This window comes from Acanthopagrus latus, chromosome 8 (genome assembly GCF_904848185.1).
Source record: "Acanthopagrus latus isolate v.2019 chromosome 8, fAcaLat1.1, whole genome shotgun sequence".
Classification (NCBI taxonomy): domain Eukaryota; kingdom Metazoa; phylum Chordata; class Actinopteri; order Spariformes; family Sparidae; genus Acanthopagrus; species Acanthopagrus latus.
The window spans coordinates 22,614,764-22,638,998 of record NC_051046.1 but is presented as its reverse complement, the minus strand read 5'-3'; the positions used below and the strand labels follow the sequence as shown (position 1 = coordinate 22,638,998).

The following is a 24,235-nucleotide window of genomic DNA, read 5'->3' as shown; positions in this document are numbered from 1 at the left end:
GATGACATTCTATGTCAAGATGTTCAAAGGTCTACTTCACTGTGACATCATAATGTTCTCCGAAAACACTTTTCAGTCCATCATTCAATGCCGTAACTCAGAAACAGACGGGGAGATTTTGACCACATATCACTTTCGGCTGGACACTGAATTGGTGACACTAATCTCGGGTGCCATCTTTGAAACTGTGCTGATTGATTAGGTCTCCCGTGCTGCCAGCTTCAACACGCGTGTGAGGAATCATTTAGAATTCGAAAGACCTCTGCGTTCTGTAAGAATCAGCTTTATTAGCGAAGCCTGGGAGCACATTATAGGAACTGGACGTTGTTTGTTTCTCTCAATTCACTAACACGGTGCATTCGACGTGCAGCATTGAGCTTCAGCTCACTGCTGTTGCAGCCAACTTCCATTTCAGACAAGAAATACACTTACAACCTGCAGGATATTAAATTGCCTCAAATCTTCAACACTTAAGTCTGGACACACTGTCATGACTCCTGTTTGTTTTGTCCTTGTATCTGGTTTTGGTTTTGAATTATGTCCTTTTTTCTATGTCTTGTTGTGTTCTGTGTTTTGGTTTTTCCTTGTCTCGTGTCTCATGTTCTGATTTTTCCATGCCCTCATGTGTCCTTTAAGTTCTCCTGTGTTCTCCCCTCTGGCTCCCTCTGTCTGTTGTCTTGTTCCCTCCTGGTCTGTTCCTCTGTGCTCCTCCCCCTCGTTATCTCACCTGGTTTCCTTCCTCCTCTCTCCTCACCTGTGCCTCGTCATGTCATTAGTGTCTGTGTATTTAGTCTCTGTGTTTCCCCTCACTCTTTGTCCAGTCATTGTATTCTGTTTGCTGTTCTCTGTTTCATGATCCATGCTCCTGTCCATGCGCTTCTGTCCTGTTTTGGTATGTCTTGGTTTTGAGTTTTTCCATGTTTAAGTTGAACTTTGAATTTTTGTTTCAACTTTGTCTAGCTGTTTTCTTTTGCTACTTTGTTTCGTTCTTGGTTGTCACTTTGTTTTTTGCCCTGTTTTGGTCTGTTTTGTTTTTGTAATCAGCCTTTAATAAAGCTCGCCTTTTGTTCATCCCCATCTCTGCCTCACGTGTCTACTGCGTTTGGGTCCACCTTTTCCCTTCCATAGTTTTCCCTTTTACCCCGATGCGACACACACGTGGATATAAACTGCCCTGAGGTATATGATGGAAGGCAACAAAGCACATTTATTCAAATACCATCTTGACATATTTGTACTTTGAGTATTTCCATTTTATGCTACTTTCAACTTTTCCTTCACTACATTTTGGAGGCCAACATTGTCTTTTTGCTCTGCTACATTTATCTGATAACTTTACCCCCACAGCACACAGTATGTGCATGCCGGTAAAATATAAGTCTAATTTACAGTGAATTGAACTTCTGATACTTAAGTGCATTTATTGCCTGAAAATTGCTTATGTACAGTTAGAATCAGAAGAATTTACTCAAGTATTTACTTCCTTTTATTATTCATATGGGTGACTTTCACTTTTTAACACAGTATCCATTGTATGCTGGCACTGCTTATCTGATTAAGTACCTCAGCGTTTCATCAATACTAAAAAAAAAAAGAACTGTAATAAGCAAAGAAGTGGAAGTGGACACACACATACAGTATGGGGATGTTATAAATTACACTTACCGTCATTGAAAAGGTAAGTGAACTGCAGGGGTGCTATTATCGGTGTGCATACTGGGTCAAGGTGAGAGGAAAAGGGCGGCCTGGAGGAGCTGCTGAATGATGTGCGACGGCGTGAGTTAATCTCTCATTTTTTTTTCTTTTTCTGCACACACACACACACACACACACACACACACACACACACACACACGTATGCTGCACACCAGTCGCAGGCACAACCTGTTTCCCAGTTGTCTGCTATTTCCAGTGACCAAAGGCAGGCCTTAATTCCCTCCAATCACAACTACAAAGCCCAATCTCTCCACCCAGAGAGAGATCCAGCAGGATATAAAATATTGCCTCAAACCATTCTTTTCCTGTACTAACCACTCACCATAATAACACACCATGGCCACGCGTAAAGCCCGTGCTTGCAAGCTGACCAAAAAGTGAGAAAAGGGAAGCCACCTACACTTGGAAAGGCAATGCAGTTTATTGTTTGTCAGTTTTTATATCCTTTCTTATTTACTCCCCGTGTAATGCAACTGAAATGAAGATTAAATAATAGGAAACAAGACCATGCTTTATTTGTTATTTCTCTCCATTTTTCTGTGTAGTTATTGAAAACTTGCTCCTGTCACCATTGTTTAGCATTCGGCCTAAAGGCAAATTGCATCCGTGCTTTCTCTTTCCTCCTGTGCAGGAAAGGCAACAGGAGCCAGGAAGCCGCATGAACAATATGCCTGACCTTTTTCTTTAAGTGACCTTTAGTGAGGATGATAGCAGCCCTTCAGATGTCCTACTTAATGAGTGAAACAGGGGCTGATGATATTAGATTTGACATTGGCTTAAAAAAGAGAAATTGAGACATGGGTGCCACAGGTGAATGCTCAGAATTGGTGCTAAAGAAGGCAAAGCCATAAAGCAACAGAATAATGAGCTGGATGGATTTTCTCTTCCTCAGTACCTTGTTGGAAGCTCTGCCTCCAACACTTGAGCCCTGGTGCAGTGTTCAGCCAGCCTGCAGCGCCATGGCTAATGCCTGTATACAGACAGATGATCCAACCTGAGTCCAAATCTCCCTCCAAATCTCTGCAGCCATGGCTGGTAATATGATAATAAAAGGCGTGTTTAGAGAACACACCGGCTGCTACTGGAGTACAACTGAGACTGGGATAGGGAGGAAAATGTCTCAGCTCCAGGAACAGAGCATGTACAAGAGATTTTGACTCAGCATTTGGAGGTTTTTGTTTGGCCATATTGGGGTGCAGAGGGTAAATCAGATTTGGTAAGCCAGGCCATTTCATTTTGGGATGAGGCATTCCTTCCATATCAAATAATGGAGTTTTGGCATGCTGGGAAATCACAGGTTATCACACAGCTGGTGGATATGATGAGGAAAGATAGAATTATGTTAAATCTGTGCGAAGTCGCAAATCTGCCAGTGCAAACTGGGACCAGTCTAAATCACACAGACCACTTTACATTAAATGTGACCTAGTATGTAAAATGAATTCTGTTTAAAGCCTCACTAATCATTTTATCACAGCAGTGGGTCAAATAACTGTGTGTTATGTGCGAGAAACAAACCCACAGAGAGTTAATACCCATCTCCGCATTTTATATTTGCAGCTTTACTGTTTGGATTCAGTCTCACTAGTGTCGTCAACAGCATTGTTTAAAGCTCCAACAGGCAGTACTCGTAATCCCCATGGTATAAGCAACCTGACGAGCACCAATCAGCAGGCACACAAGGATAGTGACTAGCTGTAGAATTCTGTTGCCAAAAAGATATTTTCCTCAGCTGACTTGAGAGACACCAGTTAAATGGAGAAGGGTTACTGGACTAACATTTATCAAATGAACAGAAACACAGTTCCAAATGCTGGGTGTTTAAATAGGCAACTGTAGCCATTTCTCCTCCTCCTTTCTTTCTCTGTATACTCCAGTTCATGAGGGTTTCGTCTTATCTTCACAGTGAACAGCATTTCATCACTGCTGTCAAAATCACTTACTTTTCGTATTTCTTGTACTTTTTTGTCTCTTCCATGAACCACTGAAAGTTGACCCAAACAGCTGACCCGATTTAGAAGTTCTATGTTTGAGAAAATGTCGTGCCAAGGGAAAAGGCTGTCTGACTGCAAGCCGGGAAAGCATTCTAAATATATCTTACACCTAAAGTGATTGCTAGCAAGAAAGGGGCGCAAACGCAGGCACACAGCAGACAAAAAGAAGACCAAAAAGCGAGCTCTGATGAGCTCATGTCCAGTTAAGTCATCAAGTTAAAGAAGACGTTTACAAAAGACAGCCAAAGGAAAGTCAGAGGGGGAAAAAATGAAGGGAGATAACAGAGTGAGTGAACAACACAGGCTGAAATCCAAACTGAACTAACATGGATGTGGAGCGACAGTGGGAACAGGGCAGTGCTAAGTGAAACAGAACACAGGTGAGCAGGAAGCAGAAAGGGACAACAAAACAAGAGACCAGGACTACAAAATAAAACAGGAAATAATTTTCCAAAAACCAAAAACGTCACACTGATTTTATTTCAGACGGGCCTTATTTCAGGTAGCTAGAACACATTTGCCTGCTGACTCCATCTATAGTAGTCCATTGCTTTACATCCCTGCCAGCGCTACTCTGCACTCTCTGCTTCTCCCGATTGGCGGCATACACCCATCCATACACATCCACCTGTAAACCGACCAGGGATAAGAACCTCATACAACTCCACTTCAACAAAACTGAACCATCCCTTTAACATACAGCAAAAGACGACTGACAAGTGTTCCAACCACTAGCCTCTAACGTCACTTCATGAGCTGCCCCTCCAATGCAGTAGTATAAAGAGTGCGAGATCATGAGTGATTTGGTATTTAATTCATGTCGTTAGTAAGTAACCTATATAAGTAATGTAACTGTCGTGTATATATTGCGAGTTGCGACGTGTAACATACCTGGTTTGCTGAATCTGATGAGCTGGTAATAAGAGCGCTGACCTGTTTGGGATTGATTGTGGATCCTCATGACACGCTGTCATGTTTTGGTTCTCATGCGTACTAACATCTGCCTTTTTTTTTTTTTTTTTAACATGTAACCACTATCTGAGTGTTCCATTTCCTCAGACACACCCGTAGATTAGATGGGAGGCAGTGGCAGGTAGAAAGGGGAGAAGAAAGGGATGGGAACAGAATATGGGTAGTTGACCAGGATTTGTCATTCTACGGAGCAGCCTGTGAACACTCTCGGCAAATAAATATTCATGACAAGTGGAAAGGGTCATTCACTCTCGTCCTTCCAGCGTTGGAAAGAGCCTGGGTAAATCTCCACTTGAGAAATGACTCTGTCAGGACCCATTTCAGAGCCACAACTCAACGACCCTGTCCACCCATCGTCCACACATCAGCGCCGCGACAGAGCCTCCATCTTCCGCAAATTCTCTATCTCCTTCCGCTCTCCCGCTCCCCACCCGCCCCACCTTTTCTACCACTCTACCATCATTACCTCCACTCAACAGTCCTCTCTCAGTCTTCCCAGCTTTTCTTCACTCTTCATCTGTCTCTTCCACTCTGCATCTTTAAGCACACCGGGGCTGAAGCAGGACAGCTGCTGGACGGACGGGTAATTTTGCGTGGTGAATGCACAGCAGCTCCACGGTATGCATTATTACTTCTTAGAGGGTTCTTGATCTTTTACACAGGAGAGCAAGAGGAAGATGGTTCAGGTCTTGCATTGAGATGGGACCGTAGAAGTGAGCTAAATGAACAGCTGAATGAGATAGACGGAGAATGAGATGCCTGGAGGACTTTTAACCTTTCCAGGGCAAAATCGGGGCATCTGGGATTAAATCCAAGCTGATGAATAAAAGCAAAACTAAGCTGAATTCAGCAGAGTTGAGTGACGAGAAGCTTCCACACTGAAAACGTGCATCTATGCTGCGTAGCTCCAAGCGTGCGGACCAAGAGCATGGCTGCCTGCATGTGTGAAAACATGTGCACGTCCTGAACCCATGCTGCTAAAACAAGGCTCACTCCAGCGGTGAGCTCTTCGCAGAACGCCGGAAATATCGAGCGTCCACGGACACTCATTTGCACTTTCTACAGATGCGAGCCTGTGTGCCTTAGAGTGGGCAGTGTGGGATGAGAGCAAACAAGGAACATCTGTTGCCTCTTCTGATTGGCAACGGGTATGAAAATGTACATCAAGTGCAACCCGAATGCAAGTGATATAAAATCCTGTGGATCCTGCTCGGGGCTCTGTGGGGGCAATTAAAACGGCAGTGGATCCAGATGAACACACTCAGACGAAACTCACACACGGCAGACATAAAGCCCAGGATTTCAGCGTTGTGAACGAGACAGCGTCATGAGTCACGACATGCAATGCAAGCGTCGGCTCTCCAATTTATAGTCAAGGTATCGGTAAAAACGTGTGGTGTATGATGAAGAGTCCCGACTGTACAATGAATTCTGGTACCATTATAGGGTGCACAGTAATTGCAAGAACTGTATTTGAAAGAGGCTGAGCAGCGAAGATGCACAACCTGGCAAGCTGATCAGAATTAGTTCCTAAAAACCTTGAAGATGAACCCTGACTGAACTCCCTCTGGTCTCTATGGTTGACTCGAGGCGTGCTTACCAGACATCGTAGCTCGAGGCTACATGAGCTGCTACTAACATACAGTAACCCACACAAATTGCAGAGATAATGGATAATGAAAGTGAAAGAGTAATGAATCTCTGGTTCTGCTCGATCGATTTTGATAGCGTTTTCCTTCATATGTATTTTTAACTATCTATCACGAGTCAGACAAGGTTGTAGGAGTGAAATTCTACATCAGTGCACTCTTTTAAGAGTTCCAATGTGCGTCTGAAGTCAATTGATTTGCACCTTAAGTGTGCCTGAAGTATGAGTTGGCAGCTCAAGTGTCTATCTCTGAGTTAAAAAGAAAAAAAAAAGAAGAAGAGTTGAAGCACTGAATTTTACTTCCCAGTGTGATTGCTTGTGCTCGTCACAACATTTTGAAAATATAATATACCACAATATCACCTCTTTAACCCGCTTCGATTGAACAACGATTCTGGGGATGGTTTGGATCCTGAACTCGTATTCTCATATAATAATAATAATTAAAAAAAAAAGATTAAAAAAAAAAAAAACTGGATAAAAGCTCATAACCTTCATCGTATTCTTTCTCATTTAGGCAACATCATTTGATTGTCTGCTCTCCCACACAGTCATTATCACTTCTTGGCTAAGTTACTTTCCAACTTGAGCATAGAACAGCAGAAGCAGCTTCCACCCACCCACTGCACAAACAAAGTTAAGTGCTAGCGCCTCTTCACATTCAGACTAAGAGAGAGAATAAATTGCCTGTGCTTTTGATGTTGAGAGTCATCAAGAAGAGCCCGCGGTGGAGTCAAATACTTGACATATGCATTACCTTTTCTAAGTGTTTTGGTTGGTTAATGTAGAACAATGTTGGAACAGAACTCAGCACTGGTGGTGAATGCTGCAGACTCGTTATTAGCGGTGAGTTATTTGAGAACTACAACGGTTGAGTCCTCTGCCTCAGAGACCTACGCTTGTAAAGCTCAAGTGCAATGTTTGCTTTGTACTGTTTCGTAGTTTGTGCTGAGCCCAGGTGAGAGAGAGAGAGAATCAAAGGCCTACAAGGTGTTTGAGTAAAGCAATCCACGCACACGCAAATAAAACATTAAGCAGTCTGAATATTCCTACCTCCCCCTCTCAAGTGACTTCGTGCTCTTGCAGATTCAAAAATCCTACAGCTTCATTAACGGCAAACAACCGTGTGATGTCTGCAGCAGAGAACACACCATGCTATCTGGCTGAAGTGGCACTGCTCAACACTGCTTCTGCTCTGAATGGCCGGTGCTCCTGCCTTTATCTGTGCATTATTCTGCTCCGTTACGAGCTTATTACACAGTCTGCTCGTCATTTGCGCTGAAACTGGTTCCCTAATTATTCCGTTTCTTTCCATCCTTTTCCTGACATGAGGTGATCTCTGCTAATGATTCCACCAGCATCCTTAAGCTCACTTATTAACATGTTGAATCTAGTTTGTTTGTTCGAAAAACTACACGTTGTGTCTGCACTCAAAGACGGTCGTTCCAGTTGGGCATAGATGAATTATTTTATTTATTTTTCATACCGTCTGTCCTCTCTGGCCACATTGTCGTCCTCAAAGGAATGATTTTTCTCCTTCAGATGCGAGTCTTGACCTGGGGAGTTGGCCCTCCTGTGCTGCCACAACACCCAGACATAAAGAGAGTAATGTAGTTTATGCTGCTCAGTGCATCCAGGACTGTACAGATCAGTTCACTGTGGAGACGAAACAACCGCTCCATAGACGGATGGCACAACACAGGAGGGCCAGCTCCTCAGGTGTTTGGAGTTGTTCAGAGCACAAATTTGACAGGTGGCCAACTCTGACATATTGCTACTCTAAACTATGTGGATTCTTTTACTTTGGACCGAACCAAACAAGCTGCTTAACGCTCTCCCCCAGCTAAGCTTTACAAACTCAAGCCGAATCAATCCTCTAATCTAACTCTCGGCTAGAAAGATTATGCCAATTCTTCACAAAATGCTTTATAGGATACTTTAACCGCAACTCACCACATCAGTCATTTATCCATGTCCCTCTGTGCAGTATCATCGAGTATCTGTACACACATTTTGCAGAAATATTTAGTGTATCACATGAGAATGTTTCTGAGTGTGTGTGTGTGTGTGTGTGTGTGTGTGTGTGTGTGTGTGTGTGTGTGTGTTTAGGCTGTGGGAGCGCGCTGACATACTGTAGCTGTCTGCAACAGACAGCGAGAGGCTGCCTGCACTGTGAGGGAGCCACACTAGGCCAAGGCAGAACATCATAAATCACAGGAAGAGCGCCATGTTAATTTAAGCCCATGTCCTCTCTTGGTGGGAACACACTGCAGCGGTAATGAGCATGCATGTTCTTGTCCTGAATACCCAAACATAAGTTGCAGTAAGGCTCTGAGGAAACAGATACTCTCACAGAAGGCAAAGCACAGTTTCAACTGTAAATCTTAAGTGTTAGCAGATATGGATAACTCGTGCTGGTTGTTGATTTGTTTGAAAAATCTCATTGAGACACAGGTTGGCACGTCTTCTCTTACAAACCAGGTGAAATGGGACGGATAATCTCCCCCATGATGTGTAATTCTGGATACGAGTCTGACTGTTAAGCATCTGAAATGGGAAGCATGCCAATGGGGAAACTGAAACTAAGAGAAAATCAGAGATTCAAAAGTTATTGAGACACTTATTTTTAGTGTTTGACTTTTAAACCTGAACGTTAGCACTTTTGGCATAGAGAATATGAAATATCAGAAATGGCCAGTCCCTTCATTTTGTGGTTAATTAAGTCCCAAAGAAAAAATGTCTTAGTCAAATACTCCAGCCACTGCCATGTGTACACACACACACACACACACACACAAGCAGAGGCTTTGGCTGGAAAGGACACTCTCCTTTCTCCTCTGGCTCCATTAGAAATAATTATCTCCCATCGATCTCTCAAACCCTCTGCGGAGCAGTAACATCAGCAGCTTGCACTGTCTCTGCCTTCAACTGTCAACAGAGTGTGTGCGCGTGAGGGTGTGTGTGACCTACACATCCCAGGTCTGTGCAGTACACTGTTTGACTTGTGACAGCCGCTGCAGTTCCTGTAATTCTGTAGGTGGCTTGTCCCGGCACAGCAGCAGAGCGTATCTCCTAGTGGGACTCTAGGAAAGGCAGAAAAGCCCTCTTTGAGCAGGTCAACCACACGGGTCCCTGTAATGGTGAATGCACTGATAACCGGCCACCCGGCGTGACTCTACTGCGGCATGAAAAACCAAGCCGTCAGTATGGAGGCCACCGCAGCGGAAAATTGTGTCCAGCAAAGCGTGCAAGGTGGGGAGAGGATGTGACAGTGAAGACATGCAATCCTAATGAAAATCAAATCCAGTCAGCTCGCTCCTCGGAGAATCTCTGCAGCAGGAAGCCTATAGCACGGCTGCAGCTCCCCTATAGCTGATAAGAGAGGCGAAGTTTGGATAATGAGAAGGGCGGAGGCCAGCTCTTAAATTATGGGCGCGTATCACCGCCGTCAGGTGAAAACTTGTTATAATACTTTCACGAGTTGATAATCAGCCTTGCTTTTCTTGACAACCATGCATTTTTCAGTTGTTGGAATTAGTCACAGCATGTGCGTGAGGGGGTGGATGCGGCATCTCTATGGAAATAACTGCGCTCACCTTGCCGGGCTAGTCAAAGCCACAGTCTCATCTTTTGCCTTCATTACAGCTGCCTCAGCCTTCCCATGAGCTTCACAGCACAACCAACATCACCAAGAGCCCTTAAGTGTGCTTGCTAAAAGCTGTCCAAGCACTTACCCAAATGGATTGAGAGCTCCGTGCCCTAACTCTGTGTTTTAATTACTTCGGGTTTGCAGGACAAATTCCTGGAACTCAGTCATTTCAGAAGGGTCTCTCTAGATTGAAGTATATGTGGGCAACATATACAAATGGAAGGTAATGGGCAATTTACACACCACATGGTTTCTGCGGTCATGGCCGTAGGAAGCAAGTGTCTGGGGGTTTCTGGTTTCTGGTAAGTATTGACATCCATTTGATGTGAGTAATGAGTAACTCATAATAGCTCTGTGGCGCAGGTCCCTGATATATAGACTTTATCTGGCTAGAAATAAATATTTACAGACTTTTTCCAATGGCAAATAACTTCAACTCCAACATAAACAATATGAAATTTGAAATATCTAAGTTGTGACACAGTCGGTCCCCAACATTACCAACACCCAACTTGAGGGGTGTTGGTGCTTTTACTGTTCTTTATTGAATTACATTTGTATAACCTGACTTAACTGACCCAATTACCCAATTATTATGTGCCCAGTTGTATCAACTAATGTAACAGGCGGCAATACATTAATATCTGATAGATTTAGAGATAATAATAAAAAGAATAAGCTTACAGCTGGCACTCCTCTCTACCTTGACGTCCTTCACCCTGTTTTTTCTTAGTTCCCTTTTTTCCTCTTCATTTAATTCCTTCCCTGCTCTCACTCTAAGTAACATTTGCCATCTTGCTTTCCCTTTTTTCCTGTCATCTTTCCCTTCTTACCTCCGAGTATACTCTCTCTGATCGAGGCTTTTTGTTGTGACAGTATGTGACCCCACCATACCTCAGCTGCCTGGCAGTTGGGCATCAATCACTACTTACTCCTGAGCAGCACTATGTGTCACTCTGCATGTCAGTCTGCCTGGACACGAGGCATTATGGATTTGATAATGAAGCACAGACAAAGCGCACCGAGCAAATAGACCGATGCCTTTTCAGCAAGGTAAAAGTAGGGAGGAAAAGACTAGAAGTCTTACAAAGACACCACATGGTTGTTTGGGTGGTAGGCCAGGCACTCGGAACTGCTGTCAGTGCGAGTCGGATCACTGAAGGAGAACACGAGACAGGTTGATCAAAGAGATTTCTGTATCATCTCAAAACCCATCGCATCTGTCTTTTAAGTCCCCACAATGTTTCTTTTCCCCTGGAAATAGCCTATGGTCTCTTAACAACTAACAATACTTGCAAGTAGGCCTTTTGTCTGTGCCATCAGAGCTATGTGAGGAGGCGGCTTTGTAGATGAGAATCCTTTCATTTGAAATGAAGAAAGCTCTTCACTGTGTACATACGGAAACCGGGGATGTATCGAAAGTGTCACACGCAGCAGCTCGGCCTAAATATTGCATGAAAGTAACATCAAAGTGAGGATCATCGGGATGCCACTCAAAAAGAGTTTGACACTGCTTAAGAATATAGTCAACCAGTACGTGAAACTGTCATTACCAATCTAATAGTGTCCGTCTTGGCTTAGCTTTTTTCCTGCTTAATTCTTCTTGCCCCTTCATTTAATTCATTTGTGCGCTCAAAGCCTTGGCCTTGCCTGCATTAATATGAGATAAACCTCTGAATGTCAGGCGGGGGGGGGGGCGACGTTAATTGTGTCTAAAAGAATTCAACTGAAGTGGCAGCCCTCTCTGTCAGTGGCAGGCAAAAAGTTGTCTCTCTCATTCCCCCCCACACGCTGACATCAAAAGCAATAAGTGGGAAGAGCTATTCTAATTGCCTTGAAGCGACCTGCCGGCGCATTGTGCTTTGTGTGCTCGCTTCAAATGAGTCCTTCAGTCCCTGTCTGTTTCTTGACAGCAAGGTTCAGGGGTGTAAATGGCCACTCTGCCTCTATAAAGCACTTTTGCACTCACACTCTTACCAAGGACCGCGCTGGCATAAACGTAAGAGGAAACACGCATAAAGACCTAAACACGCACGCACACAGAGTTTAAATACTGACTGGATCTGAGTGGGCAATCATCCTTGATTTCCCTTCCAATAATATCTGGCATTTTGTCGCCATCTAGGCAGCAGAGGGGGTACTGCATGGATCAGTGCAGACAAGAACATGGATTTCTTCTCATGGGTCAAATGTTTCTCCCGCCTGAGGTCTCCTGCAACACTGAAGCAGAGTGGGAGTGAACACGTAGGGAGGGAAGATGCAACTGCTCACGCGATTACTGTGTGGATTACGACTGAGCAGAGGAAGGAAAAAGGCAAGAGAGAGAGACATGCCGGAATAGGTAGTGAACAGATGGAGAAGAAAGATGGGCGCAGGAGTGCAGCGGAGCAGCAAAGAGAAAGGAGGTTAAAACGAGTAAGCTGGAGTGATTTTCTTGTAAAAGTCAGAAAGACCTTCTCGGCTAACGGTTCCGTTCAACAGCGGTGAGGGATTTGATTACTTCAAAGACTCTCGCTGAACACGGAGTGAAGTGAAAAACCCCAGAGTCATGTTGGGAGAGAATGAAAAAGTAGGGCCGACGCCTTCAAACAACCACATCACATGCTCCGAGATTAAAGTGGCACATCAGAGGATCAGTTTCCACCAGAGCTTTGGAAACAATGTTAAAGTCAAGGTGATGGAACATCTTGTATGATTATCCCGGTTTCAGACCGTACGCAGCATTCTCAGCTTCTCTGATATCTGCGGGAAAGAGGGTGCAGCGCTGTTTGTCTGCTACAGCAGCACGCCATCTGATATGTTTTCCGAACACTAACACCCGGGATCAACTCTGAATCTAATGGAAAAAAAGCGCATTAAGGACGAGTGTCAACGAAGAATTGTTACTGGAAAGAATCAGTCACGGCGGTTTAGTGAAGCTTTTCTGAGCGCACCTCTCGACAGAAATAACCTGTACGCCTGAGTGTGAGTGTTTATGTTTGCGTGCATACAGAATGCACCCCAAAAAGCATCCATGATTAATCGGCATGACGCAATTCTCTGCCATCCCCTTACCTTCTATTCTGTCAGACATTTGCAAACCAAATGTGTATGTTTGTATGTATGCATGCGCGCAACAACCCACTGCAATGTAGATGCAACCCTTGAATCAACAGCTCTCTGACACAGTCGAGCGGAATTGTTGAAATGGTGTGCTGTATAAAGTTTGGATTCGCTTCAGAGTTTGAACGCCGGATTGCATTTCGGCGCAGCTGCTTCTCGTTTTTTTTTTTTTTTTATATCGCCGCCATACTGTAATACCAGTCTGATTTGATTGGCATTGGAATAAAAGATGAGGTTGTCTGCAAAACTTGTTAACTGTAAAATCGCTGTTTGACTCCGCAGATGTTCTTCTCTCTGATCTCGAACACGCGCCACCTCACGCGGTCTCATGGGGGAGCATATGCGAATAAGATGGAGGCTGCGTCTGGATGGGGGGAATGTTTGGGAAGAAGCAGTCAGCGTGGGTTTTCTTTTCTTCAGCGAGAACTGGAGGTGAGATTCTCATTGTTGGACAGAGCGGGATAAAGGGTCACAATCTTCCCCCTCCTGTTCCTGAGCTATGGTGTTGAATAATGGCCAGAAAAGTGTTTTCAGAACATTCTATCACAGTGAAGTGGACCTGCTGGGTATAAAATGCCATCAGCTCAGCTTTTATCACTCTGAAATGTGTCACAATGCCATAAGAAGTCTTCGCTCAAGGCTAAAAATGTGTTAAAAATCACAGTGACCTCTGACAAATGGACGGCCTGAAACATCATCATCGGCGCGGAGGCATCAAAAAGCACAGCAGAAACTTCAGATTACCACGAACATGTTGGAAATACACAGCTCAAAATCAGTTAGGGGTATTGGCGCTTGAAGTTTATTCCGTGACATATCTGGATTTTAATCACATTTCATTTGACTTTCACTACATATCCTTGGACATGCATATATGCACCGATGTCCCAATATCCCTAACGCATTTTTGAGCACTGTAATTGGGGCGGTCCAAATCACTCTGCAGCAGTTCATAAGGTTTACATATGGATCTGCCAACCCCTCGCATTACCAGATAATCTGGGCTGAACATTGGTACTGGCCAAGGTCAAAGACAAGCATGTTTAAAATGATTATAATAAGTTGAGTTACCGCTTTAGCTGCATTTTGAGCAGAAAAAAAACCTCCATGTTAGTATGCTGGAGGTAGAAATCTGTTGGGAATAGAGCAAGGTAAGCATACCGCAGGACATGCTTCACATGCTCTCCATTGTGTGTACAGATAAACGCTCAGTGATTTCCAGACCTCATTAAACTCTTCAGGTGCCACCTTGAAAAACAATTCTACGCTGAGGACCTCAAAGAAGAAAGAGAAACAAGAGAAAAAAAGGCCAAGAGAAAAAAAAAAAGAAAAAAAAAGGTGTTCATACAGATGTTAAGCTGAGATGAAACTTTGTGGGGTGTTTCCACGCCGAGATACGTATTGCACAACAGTTAATTACATATTAGCATTTTGAATTAAGGGCTGCACCAGTATAGTCTCTCTGCATAAACGCAGCTACGGAGCGACTCATCTAACAACACACTCATGAAAAATAGATCAAGTGCAGCTGGCATCTCCCTCTATTGACCCTGTGGTTACAATTAACAATATAGCCAGTGATGAAAAGGTAGATTTTCAAATACCTATGCTAAGTGGCTCTTATCTGTGACCCAATAATGATCTGCAGCACTCTAACCTATGGCCTTGACTGAAAAAAAAAAAAAAGAGATAAAAAAAAAATGCAATAAGCCAACAACAGAGCCAAATGCAACTCACAATACTGTTGCTTGCTACTATGATCAGCAGAACCACTCTTGTGGAAGAGACAGGACCCCACAGTACCAGCCCTTTCACATGAATACTCCCACTGTGCTGCTGGCGGCTTCACACACACTCCGTGGCAATAGAGAGGAGTCATCGCAATCGCGCCGGAAAAATAAAAAAAAAAAAAAATGTGTGCCTCCTGCCAAACGTGGAATCGAGCCTGTGCGTTTGTGTGCGACAGGGAAAAGAGAAGGGAGGACATATCTGGAGGTTTGCGAGTGTGGCGAAGAGACAGACGAACGGAGCGGGTGAATAACTCATGAATATCTGTAATGTGTTACAGAGAGTGTTGTGAGAGCGGATGGAGGAGGAGGAGGAGGAGGAGGAGGAAGAGGCAGGGACACGGCAAAACTGAGAGATGAGGGGTGTCGACGCCGGCGCTCTTCCTCGCACGCGCAGCCTTAAGTATGTGGCCGTCAGGGGATTGCTCTTTTGGGGGCTTTTCTTGCAGCCCTTATCTCTTTCTCATCTGTACAGGCTCTGTGTCCGTCAGACACCCGCTTTATCTGAGCGCTTGTTCATTTGCTCGCCAGACCGCAAGAACTGACAAGAGAACAAACTGAGATGAAAGTGTGATCAACTGGAGGGACAGCATGGCATTGTACCGCTGTGTCCTTCACACATGGTTACTAAGGCCTCATGTGAGTGTGTGACTGTGTGTGTGTGTGTGTGTGTGTTTGTCTGTCTCTTCACAGCGACTAAAACTCATCAGTACTTACAAATAAGCCATTAATCCACTCTCCTAGGACGCAGGGTGTTCTCCCCCTTTTTGTCCGACTTGGCACATTTCACGATCGCACCATGCACTGGCGTTTCGCATAATTAGGCCATTTATGTCAAATACGAGCTGATTCTAATGGTCCGCTAAGGGTACATATTTACTATAATTGGTACTCTTACTATCTCTATCCGTCATCGTCCCTCGCTTCATCCTCCTCTCATCCACTCCCTTTCCCCGGGAGAGTGTGGCGGCAACGTCGAGGGAGAGAAGATTGAAGAAAACTGTGTTTCCCTCAAAGGTCACAACCCACCACAGTGGAGTTAAGATAGTATTTAACCTTATAGCCTATTACAGCGCAGCTGCTCAACCAAAGTCACAGGGGAACACAGGGATACATTTTTAAAAAACTCCCCGGTAAGTCTCTGTTTCAGACTCTACTGTTAAAGAAAAAAGAAAAAGAAACCCAGTGCTTTTTACCCCACTTTCCTGTCTCTTTAAGAATAAGCTTTTCATTGCACCTTCCCCACAAAGAAATGAAAGAAAAATGACACCATCTGCGCATAGATTGGCTCCCTGTACGCCTCACGTTCACCGTGCCATTAAGGCCGCCCACAGGAAATGAATGCAGCATCACGGCAAAAAGGAAAAGCATCTACAAATGCACAACCAAAACAGGAAGAGGCATTGTTTTCCCCGGTCACTATCCCCAGGTAAACATGGAACATCTTGAGAAAATGTGGAAACTTTACATTGCAAAAGAAAAAGAACCCCGCTGATGGAGGAGGCAAAGAAGGTGAAGAGGGAGAAAGGGACAAGAGTGAACGCAAGGGCACTCTCTGAATGGAGAGCGTTGGTATTTCATCAAAGTTGTTTCCCTGCTGATGTGCGTTCCCCCTTACCAGCAGGACTTGAGACTGTTCAAAACAACCTGACTACTTATTGATACAAGCGGGTGTTTTACTCTGCCTTTTCATGACACTGAGATCTGGGCTGCGAGACCAAAAGTGGATTCTTACTGTTGCTTTTTCTCTTTGAACAGCAGCCAGGCTAGCGGTAGCCATGCTGCTAACACTGTGTTTGCGACAGCGGCACCAACAGTAATACCATGGGGCAGCCTGAAGGGGGGAAAGATGAAACATGAAATGTCGTCCTCTGTTGCATCCTATATCCGTGATCATTTTTACGAAATATTTAAAATTTTTGGACCACCCCTTGAGTTGGTTCTGTTATAACCGGTCGCTGATTGGCTGCCACAGTATGCTTTGGTAAGATACAGAATTTCGACCCACACAAGAGTCCAACTTTGCAAAGATGGGGAAATATAGGCTAGCGCATGTTGAGTGAACCTGCGTGCTCCACTGGCTGCAATGAATTATCTTAATGCAGTATTGTACTGTCAGCGTCAGCTACCTGGACCACCTACGTTCAGTTAGTGTGGCAGTTCATCTAAAAAGGACAAAAACATATTCACAGAGGCAGGCAGCCAGAGCAACAAAATGCAAGCTTTAATGGCAAGCTGATATCAATAATGATAAAAAAAAAAAAAGTGAAAGCCAAAACTCAAGACAAACCACAGAGAAAAAGCAGAAAGACACGCAGGAGCCCATGCACGTAGCGTGTCGCAGCTCTTTTACACTTGACCCCAACCATCGGCACGACTCGCAAGCTGCTGGTACTCCTCTGCCCTCGCCATATCAGCTTCTCTCAGCAGCTCATAATGGCCCTAAATAAACTGCCTTAACAGGGGGGCACTACATGACTCTTCCCATTATCGCAGCATTATTCCGAAGCTTGCTGAAGTACCCTGTGCGATGCGCTAAAAGAAGAGGGGCGAGAAAGAAGGGCCTATCCAGGGACGCACACACGCCAACAGATTCGGAACCAGAACAGACCGGGAGTATCTCCGAGGGCAGGTCGCTCTGTGGGCAGCTTGAGCATCCTCCTCCACAACCACTGAGCCAGCGCCAATGAGTGCCAGCATTTATTTTATTTCCACTTGAAGCGCTGGTTAGAAAACTTGTGTACTGGTGTACGCGTCATGTGTGCATGCATGCATGTGTGCGTGTGTGTGTGTATGTGTGTGTCTGTCTGTTCATTAACTGAGTTAGATTTTCCATCAAGAACAACAAAACACCCCGCAGAGCACTGTCCAGACTGTGGTTGGCTGCACAGGAACAGCAGAGATAAGTACAATGGGAAGGAGAGTGCGGCCTCAAAGCCCCGCGCTAAAGCCCATTTTTACAACAACAGTAACACCAGGGTACATTTAGACAGCGACATCTAGATTGGTATTGGGCTGCTTTCTTTTTGACCCATTTCATGCTCTTTTATTCTGAGCGTTTTGTGTGTCTCTGTAGGCTGTTAAATTGCAAACTTCTCTGCAATCTTTTTTTTTTTCCCCAAAAAACTCTAACCGTTTATTCCAGCAGGCTGACGATGGGAGCTGAGACGTCAGCGAGGCTCTGGAAGACAGACAAGAGAACAGAAGAGGGAAAAGAAAGAAATCACCCTGCCTTAATGACTGCCGGTCCTCATTAACGTCACCATTAGCCTTTTTCAGTGCATCACACTTTTGCTCTTTTTCCAGACTCCATTACAAAAAGCCCATCACTGGAACAGCACGGCAGGTCTGAAAGGGTGCCTCCCATGCAGAGGCCTTCTTGGTTCGAGACAAGAGGTCAGCTTGGGGTCCACGTTGAAAGGATGATTCATCTCAAGTAGTGTACATAACGTAGCTCCAAAACCAGAGGAAGCGTAGCAGGGGGGAATGTATTCAGGAGTGTTTGCCATTATCCTTTGAGGAAGTTGATACGACTGAACAGTAGACCTTCTGGCAGATGTGAAATTGCTTTACCTATTAATGGCGAAATTACTGCCATAATGGAGTACGGTGCTGAGCACAGCAAGGACCTCCGTCAAATGCCTGGGCTTTCATATCGCACACCTGTTGCTGCACTCTTAAATAATACAAAGCGGTGACATGCGAGGTACAGCCTTGTCCTCTCTCTTTGTGATAATTCTAAATGAATGAATCACCCATAGGGCCAGGTGAGGGTATCTCCTGGTGTTTATGCGCATTTGTGTATATATATGGCGACAAGGACACCGCGGCAACTGTCGGTCGTCGGCGTCACATTTTAAACATTCTCCCTCGGGACCATGACCTCCGTCCACCCTCCATCTGTGTCTCTCTCTCTCTCTCTGTGGCTGCTACGGCTTAAACAGGAACTTTAACAGTCCGTTGGTCACTGCGCCCATAAACGGCCATGACAGCAAATCTTCCCGCGGACACGCCCTGGTGCCAGCCCAGAATTTAAACTGTGAGTATATCTGTCACCCACCGTCTCCTCGCGAGAGAGATGTGGGGAAGAGGAAGCAGAGAGAGACGGAGGGTGAAGAGAGGAAAGTGGCACTGAGGATTTTTGAGGAAATAAAAGGGGGATTAAGATTTGTAAATCAGGTTAATTAAGCTAGAAGACTAGTTTCAGTGGGTGGGCGGAGGTGAAACCTGAGGGGGTAAAACAAAAACAAAAAAATACGAGACAGACAAAGAGGAGGGAAGACAGGGAGGAGGAATCAAAGTGGGAAAAGGAGGAAAAAGGAAGGGGGTAAAAATCCTTGCAGCTGCAGCTCCCAGCTGTGCTGTGCTTATTCTGAATCATTGCTCCACCCAGAGAGACTGCTTAGCGTTTCATTTGGAAAACAGGGATTTATCACCAAGGAGGGGGCTGCTGCTGCTGCTGCTGCTGCTCCTGCTGCTTGTGTGTGTATATGTGTGTGTGTCCACACGTGGTTTTATTTAAGGGGTGGGTGTGTATAGCAGCTTATTGTAGAGAGGAACTTGGCTCCCCACCTGATCGTCTATAAATACGAGCACCTTGTTCAAACCCACACACTATCACATATTGAGGCTGGATGTTCCTGGGATTCTGAGAGGGGAGTGAGGCAGTTCTTACAGTTTTCATGCGGATGATGACTCAGGTGGAGTATGGGGTAGCATTCACATGTTGAATACAAATGTGTATGTGTTTTGTGTGCGAACAAGCCGGAGAGCTGAGCGTCGGATCAGTGGAGGGGAAAACGTTACCAGATGGTATAAGTTTTCGGTGGTTTGCATCAATCTGTGCTGTATTTGCTTTGTGGGTTCATTTACATGTGGCGTATTCAAAATATTTACAGCTACCGCTTCTGGTGAGGAGAGCCAGTAGGAAGGAGATTCTCCCATGGGACTGGGTCAGACTGGTCATCAGCACCATACATCCAACCTGCTAAAGATTTGGCATCTTGATTGAGCACTGGTGGACAAAGGACACCTGTTAATGTTTTTTTCATTTTTCTCCCCCTTTTCCTTCAGAGTTTTATGTTAAAGATCTACAAAGTTAACAGGATCAAAGTCTGCACCTACAGAAGCTCCTATTTCCAACAGAAAACACTGCTCCTGAAATGCAGCATCAGTGGTCCCACCTTTAATTTCTTTTACTTTGTGACATCACACTACATCAACAAGTTATACATTTGCATAATTTATAGCTGGCAGCTAGTTTGGCATGTTAGAAATGATTCAGCACAGCTACTCTGTGGTTGTGAGCGGCGCTTCAGGTGTGATGCCTTAACGAAACAGGAGCTTAAACAGAGCTTTTCAGACAGAGGGCTACAGCCCTGGATAGTAGGAAATCGGACCCTAACCCTAACCCTAACCCATCAGACTATTTACATTTATTCTAGTAGTGACCCAAAATAAAACTATGAGCCTTGAAATGAGCATAATATGTGTCCTATAAAATGTTTCAGGGGTAGAATATCACAAAATGTCAAGGACCTGAAGAGTATAATGCACAATGAGGAGGGAGATGACCAGAGCATCCAATGAATCTCAGAGCACTGAGATACACGCCATGCAGCATGAAAAGCCATCGAGTGGCACGAATCTAGTTGATGGTAGCGCCTCCTCGGAACTCTACCAACAATTCCTCTGCGAGTGTAGATGTGGGCGGCTTGTGCAAGATGGGGCAGGGGCTAATCAATAACACACGGAGTTAAATAATTTCTTTGTAGGCACTATTAGCTTGAATCATCATCGCCTGGTATCAGAAGATCGAACCACAGCGTGGAAGTGAACCGATGGCTCATCCAATTAAAAATGAATAATCCACAGCGGAGAACGTGCGCTAAGCCTCCACAGGTCAAACACGAAATACCAAATGAACTGCGTTGTCTGCAGCCTCTCAATACATCCAGAGAGAGAGAGACAGAGAGAGAGAGAGAGAGAGAGAGAGAGAGACAGAGAGAGAGAGAGAGAGAGAGAGAGAGAGAGAGAGAGACAGAGAGAGAGAGACAGAGAGAGAGAGAGAGAGAGAGACAGAGAGAGAGAGAGAGAGACAGAGAGAGAGAGACAGAGAGAGAGAGAGAGAGACAGAGAGAGAGAGAGAGAGACAGAGAGAGAGAGACAGAGAGAGAGAGAGAGAGAGAGACAGAGAGAGACAGAGAGAGAGAGAGAAGCAGCAGAACAGCACAGAGCTTCCCAAATGAGCTGTTTGCCTGCCACGCTTCGGGGCACTCCCGTCGTTGCTGTGTTTGGAAATTGTCTCAGCTAGGTTATTTTAAAATTAGCTGCCGCTTAAACCTTAGCAGCGTGCCATGAGAAGTGTCATTAGAGTTAAGCATGCGGCGATGACTTTAATGCTGAATTGTACTGATCTTCTTGGAAGAAAATGTTTTTGTTTGTTTGTTTGTTTGTTTGTTTTCTGTGCTGGGTCAGTGGTCAAAGCAGGATGTAGACGAGCATCCCTGCAGTTGGATTCATCCTTGCTCAGTGGCACTTCAGTGAGGCAGGTGATGATCTGACCGAGGCAAAGGGTGCACAGAAGAGTCATAAAAATGATCAGACTGTGCAGCCTTTACTGCTGCTACCTGTTACTCAATTTAAAGGTGCAGTAGGTAGTTGTTGTGAAGAAAGGAAAGATCTTCATTTACTGTTTTGTGTGTGTGTGTGTGTGTATGTGTGTGTGTGTGTGTGTGTGTGTGTGTGTGTGTGTGTGTCTAAACAAACTAAATGAACAAACGTTTTTGTGGCTGAATCAAGACAACAGACTTTATACTGTTTTACCTTGTTTATATGTGGCGGACCCCGCCACCTTTCCATCTTCAAACAGTGTTCATGGGACCTTATTAATACTTATAAACATTAAAAATCTGTTTAAATTTCCTCTCCAAACTTTGATGCAAATCAGTGTGGATCTCATGAGGGGGAATCTGTTCTGTCCTGGGTGAGCGGTCAGTGCAGCGCATCCCTGCAGTTGGATTAATCCTTGCTCAAGGGCACCTCAGCGGGAGCCACAGAGTGGCAGAAAAAAGTGCCATGAAAACGGTCAAATCGGAGCTGCCTTTGCCTCTCAATTTGAAAGAGGGAGCTGAGTGGCAGAAACAGCTGTTCAAGTTACCTCTCCCTCTCCGCATATTAAAGTCAGATCAAACGGACGACTGGCTCTATCACAGTGGGGAATTAAGGCTTTTTATTAAATATCCCGGGAGAGTCCGAGTCTACGGAGAGCAGCGGATTGAGCAAAACACCCAGAAGGACGCCACGAATAACACGGCAGAGCAGCCAAGTTAGCTCTCTGTTTTCTTTCCTTCTTCCTTTCTTTCCTTCTCTCCACCCCCCCTTTCGCTCCTCCATCCGCCTGTGTGCTTCCCACACACACGCGCGCGCGCGCACACACACACACACACACACACACACACACACACACACACACACACACACACAAGCCCAAAGAAACGTTCAAGTTGGTGGCTGAGCAGAATGTAGATGCGACTGGAGACAAGAGAGCCGGAGCTGCGATTTGCACATAGACATAACATACCCCCCCCCCCATCCTCCATCCTCTCTCTCCCGCTTTCTCTCTCTCTCTCAAAATGTGGGGAAGGCATTCCGAAAGTGATCGTAGCAGAATCACCAGACACTCCTCTCTCTCTCTCTGACACACACACTCTTCTCTCTCGGTGCCACAAACCGTGGCCAGCCGTGCGCGGGGGGAGAGAGAGGGGCAGCGGGGGAGGGACAGAAACAGCGGGGTGATAAACTTGCTCTCGGATGTGGCGGCGCAGGTGACTCGGTGTGTCGTCTGCGCGAGACTCGGAACAAACTTGACAAGCCGGCCATTTGCGCCAAGAGTAGCCCGAGCGAGACCTGACGGATGCTCTCACTAAAGAAAAAAAACAAAAAAAACCAAGAGCCGGATCGCTCTGCGTTCCGGTGGAAATAAATCTCTCTCTCTGTCTGTCTCTCTCTCTCTCTCTCACACACACACACCTCTCTCCTGTCTTACCTGAGGGACGAGGAAAGCCAAGAGGATGCGGACTCCAATCTCCATGGTCGTGTTTGCAGTTTTTTTTTTTTTTTTTTAAATTTTCTCAGGGAATATAAAAAAAAAGAAGAAGAAGAATGGGGGGGAAAAAAGAAGCAGATTCAAGACAGGGTGATGAAAGCTGGGTCAGCTCTGCTCATAATTCCACTATCCAAGCGCTGGAGAGAGGAGAGGAGAAGAGGTGGAGAGAGGAGAAGAGGTGGAGAGAGGAGAGAGGAGAGCCTTTCGCTGTGAGCCGCCAGCTGCCAACTTCCCCCCCAAATACAACTGCAGTCTGATCAGCAAAGCATTGGATAGTGGAGCCGAGACCACAACCAATAGATTTATGAGGAGGACAGTGGGGTGGGGGCGGAGGAGGGAGGTGAGACGGAGGGAGAGGGCGAGGAGGAGGAGAGGAGGAGGAGGAGAGAAGGAGGAGGAGGAGGAGAGAAGGAGGAGGAGGAGGGATCGTCTCCGTCTAAGTTGAGGGTCTGCGTCGCTTTAAGTCTGTTAATTATCCCGAGTTGTGACTGATCTGCAGGTGCTGCCTCTTCTTCCTGAGAATCCATCACCATCACATGCAGGTGTCATCCCCCCTTCTTCTTCTTCTTCTTCTTCTTCTTCTTTATTCAAAAAAAGGTGATTTACAGCTTCTATCATCTCACGTTCAGCGCGAGAGTGAGGGCGCGCGGGAAGACTCCATTAAACGCGCTCCGCGTGTGAACGCACGCGGAGCGGCGGTGCCTGCAGGGCACCCCGAGAGAGGCGAACTCCACTCATCATGGCTGGATTGTGTGAGATTACAATAAAACTACTGAGCCCACGTAATGGTTCCAGGAGAGCGCTGCTGTTGACAAGACTATAGGTTACAGTCAGCTGAACAATTCCTGACTTTATTACCCTGAAACATTCATGGCAAGTCTTCATTTTTCATTACGAGTTCCGCTTTTCCTTCCTCCTCCCAGCCCTGTAATGAATTGTTAATTTGTGTGTGTGTGTGGGGGATTTTATTTGTTTGTCAGCGGGAGCGTTTTTTTCTTTTCCGTGGTGTGTGCGCACCTCAGCCTCGGGCACCTCTCTCTCTCTCTCTCTCTCTCGCTCTCTCTCAATCAACATACCTTTATTTTCCATGTGTTCTGGGCGTAACACAGTCCATTACATATGAGAATATCAATAACTCCACCAATTGTGCGCATTAATGTGTGTTTTGGGAAGTACACATGTGTATATATATACACATACATGTGTGTGTGTGTATATATATATATATATATATATATATATATATATATATATATATAT

At 45.2% G+C, this 24,235-nt stretch overlaps 1 protein-coding gene across 2 annotated transcripts in view; it reads right to left on the bottom strand.

Annotated features, from left to right (window-relative positions):
* cdh13 (cadherin 13, H-cadherin (heart)) overlaps positions 1-23,932 on the bottom strand; it is a 393,409-nt gene extending 369,477 nt beyond the window's left edge. Inside the window, exon 1 of one of the 2 annotated variants that reach the window (XM_037107511.1) lies at positions 22,916-23,932. In XM_037107511.1, coding sequence (XP_036963406.1) covers positions 22,916-22,960 — 45 coding nt within the window. In that variant the 5' untranslated portion in view covers positions 22,961-23,932. The remainder of the gene's footprint in view (positions 1-22,915) is intronic. The other variant, XM_037107512.1, reaches the window with a different exon arrangement.
* Between the last annotated feature and the right edge of the window lie 303 nt (positions 23,933-24,235).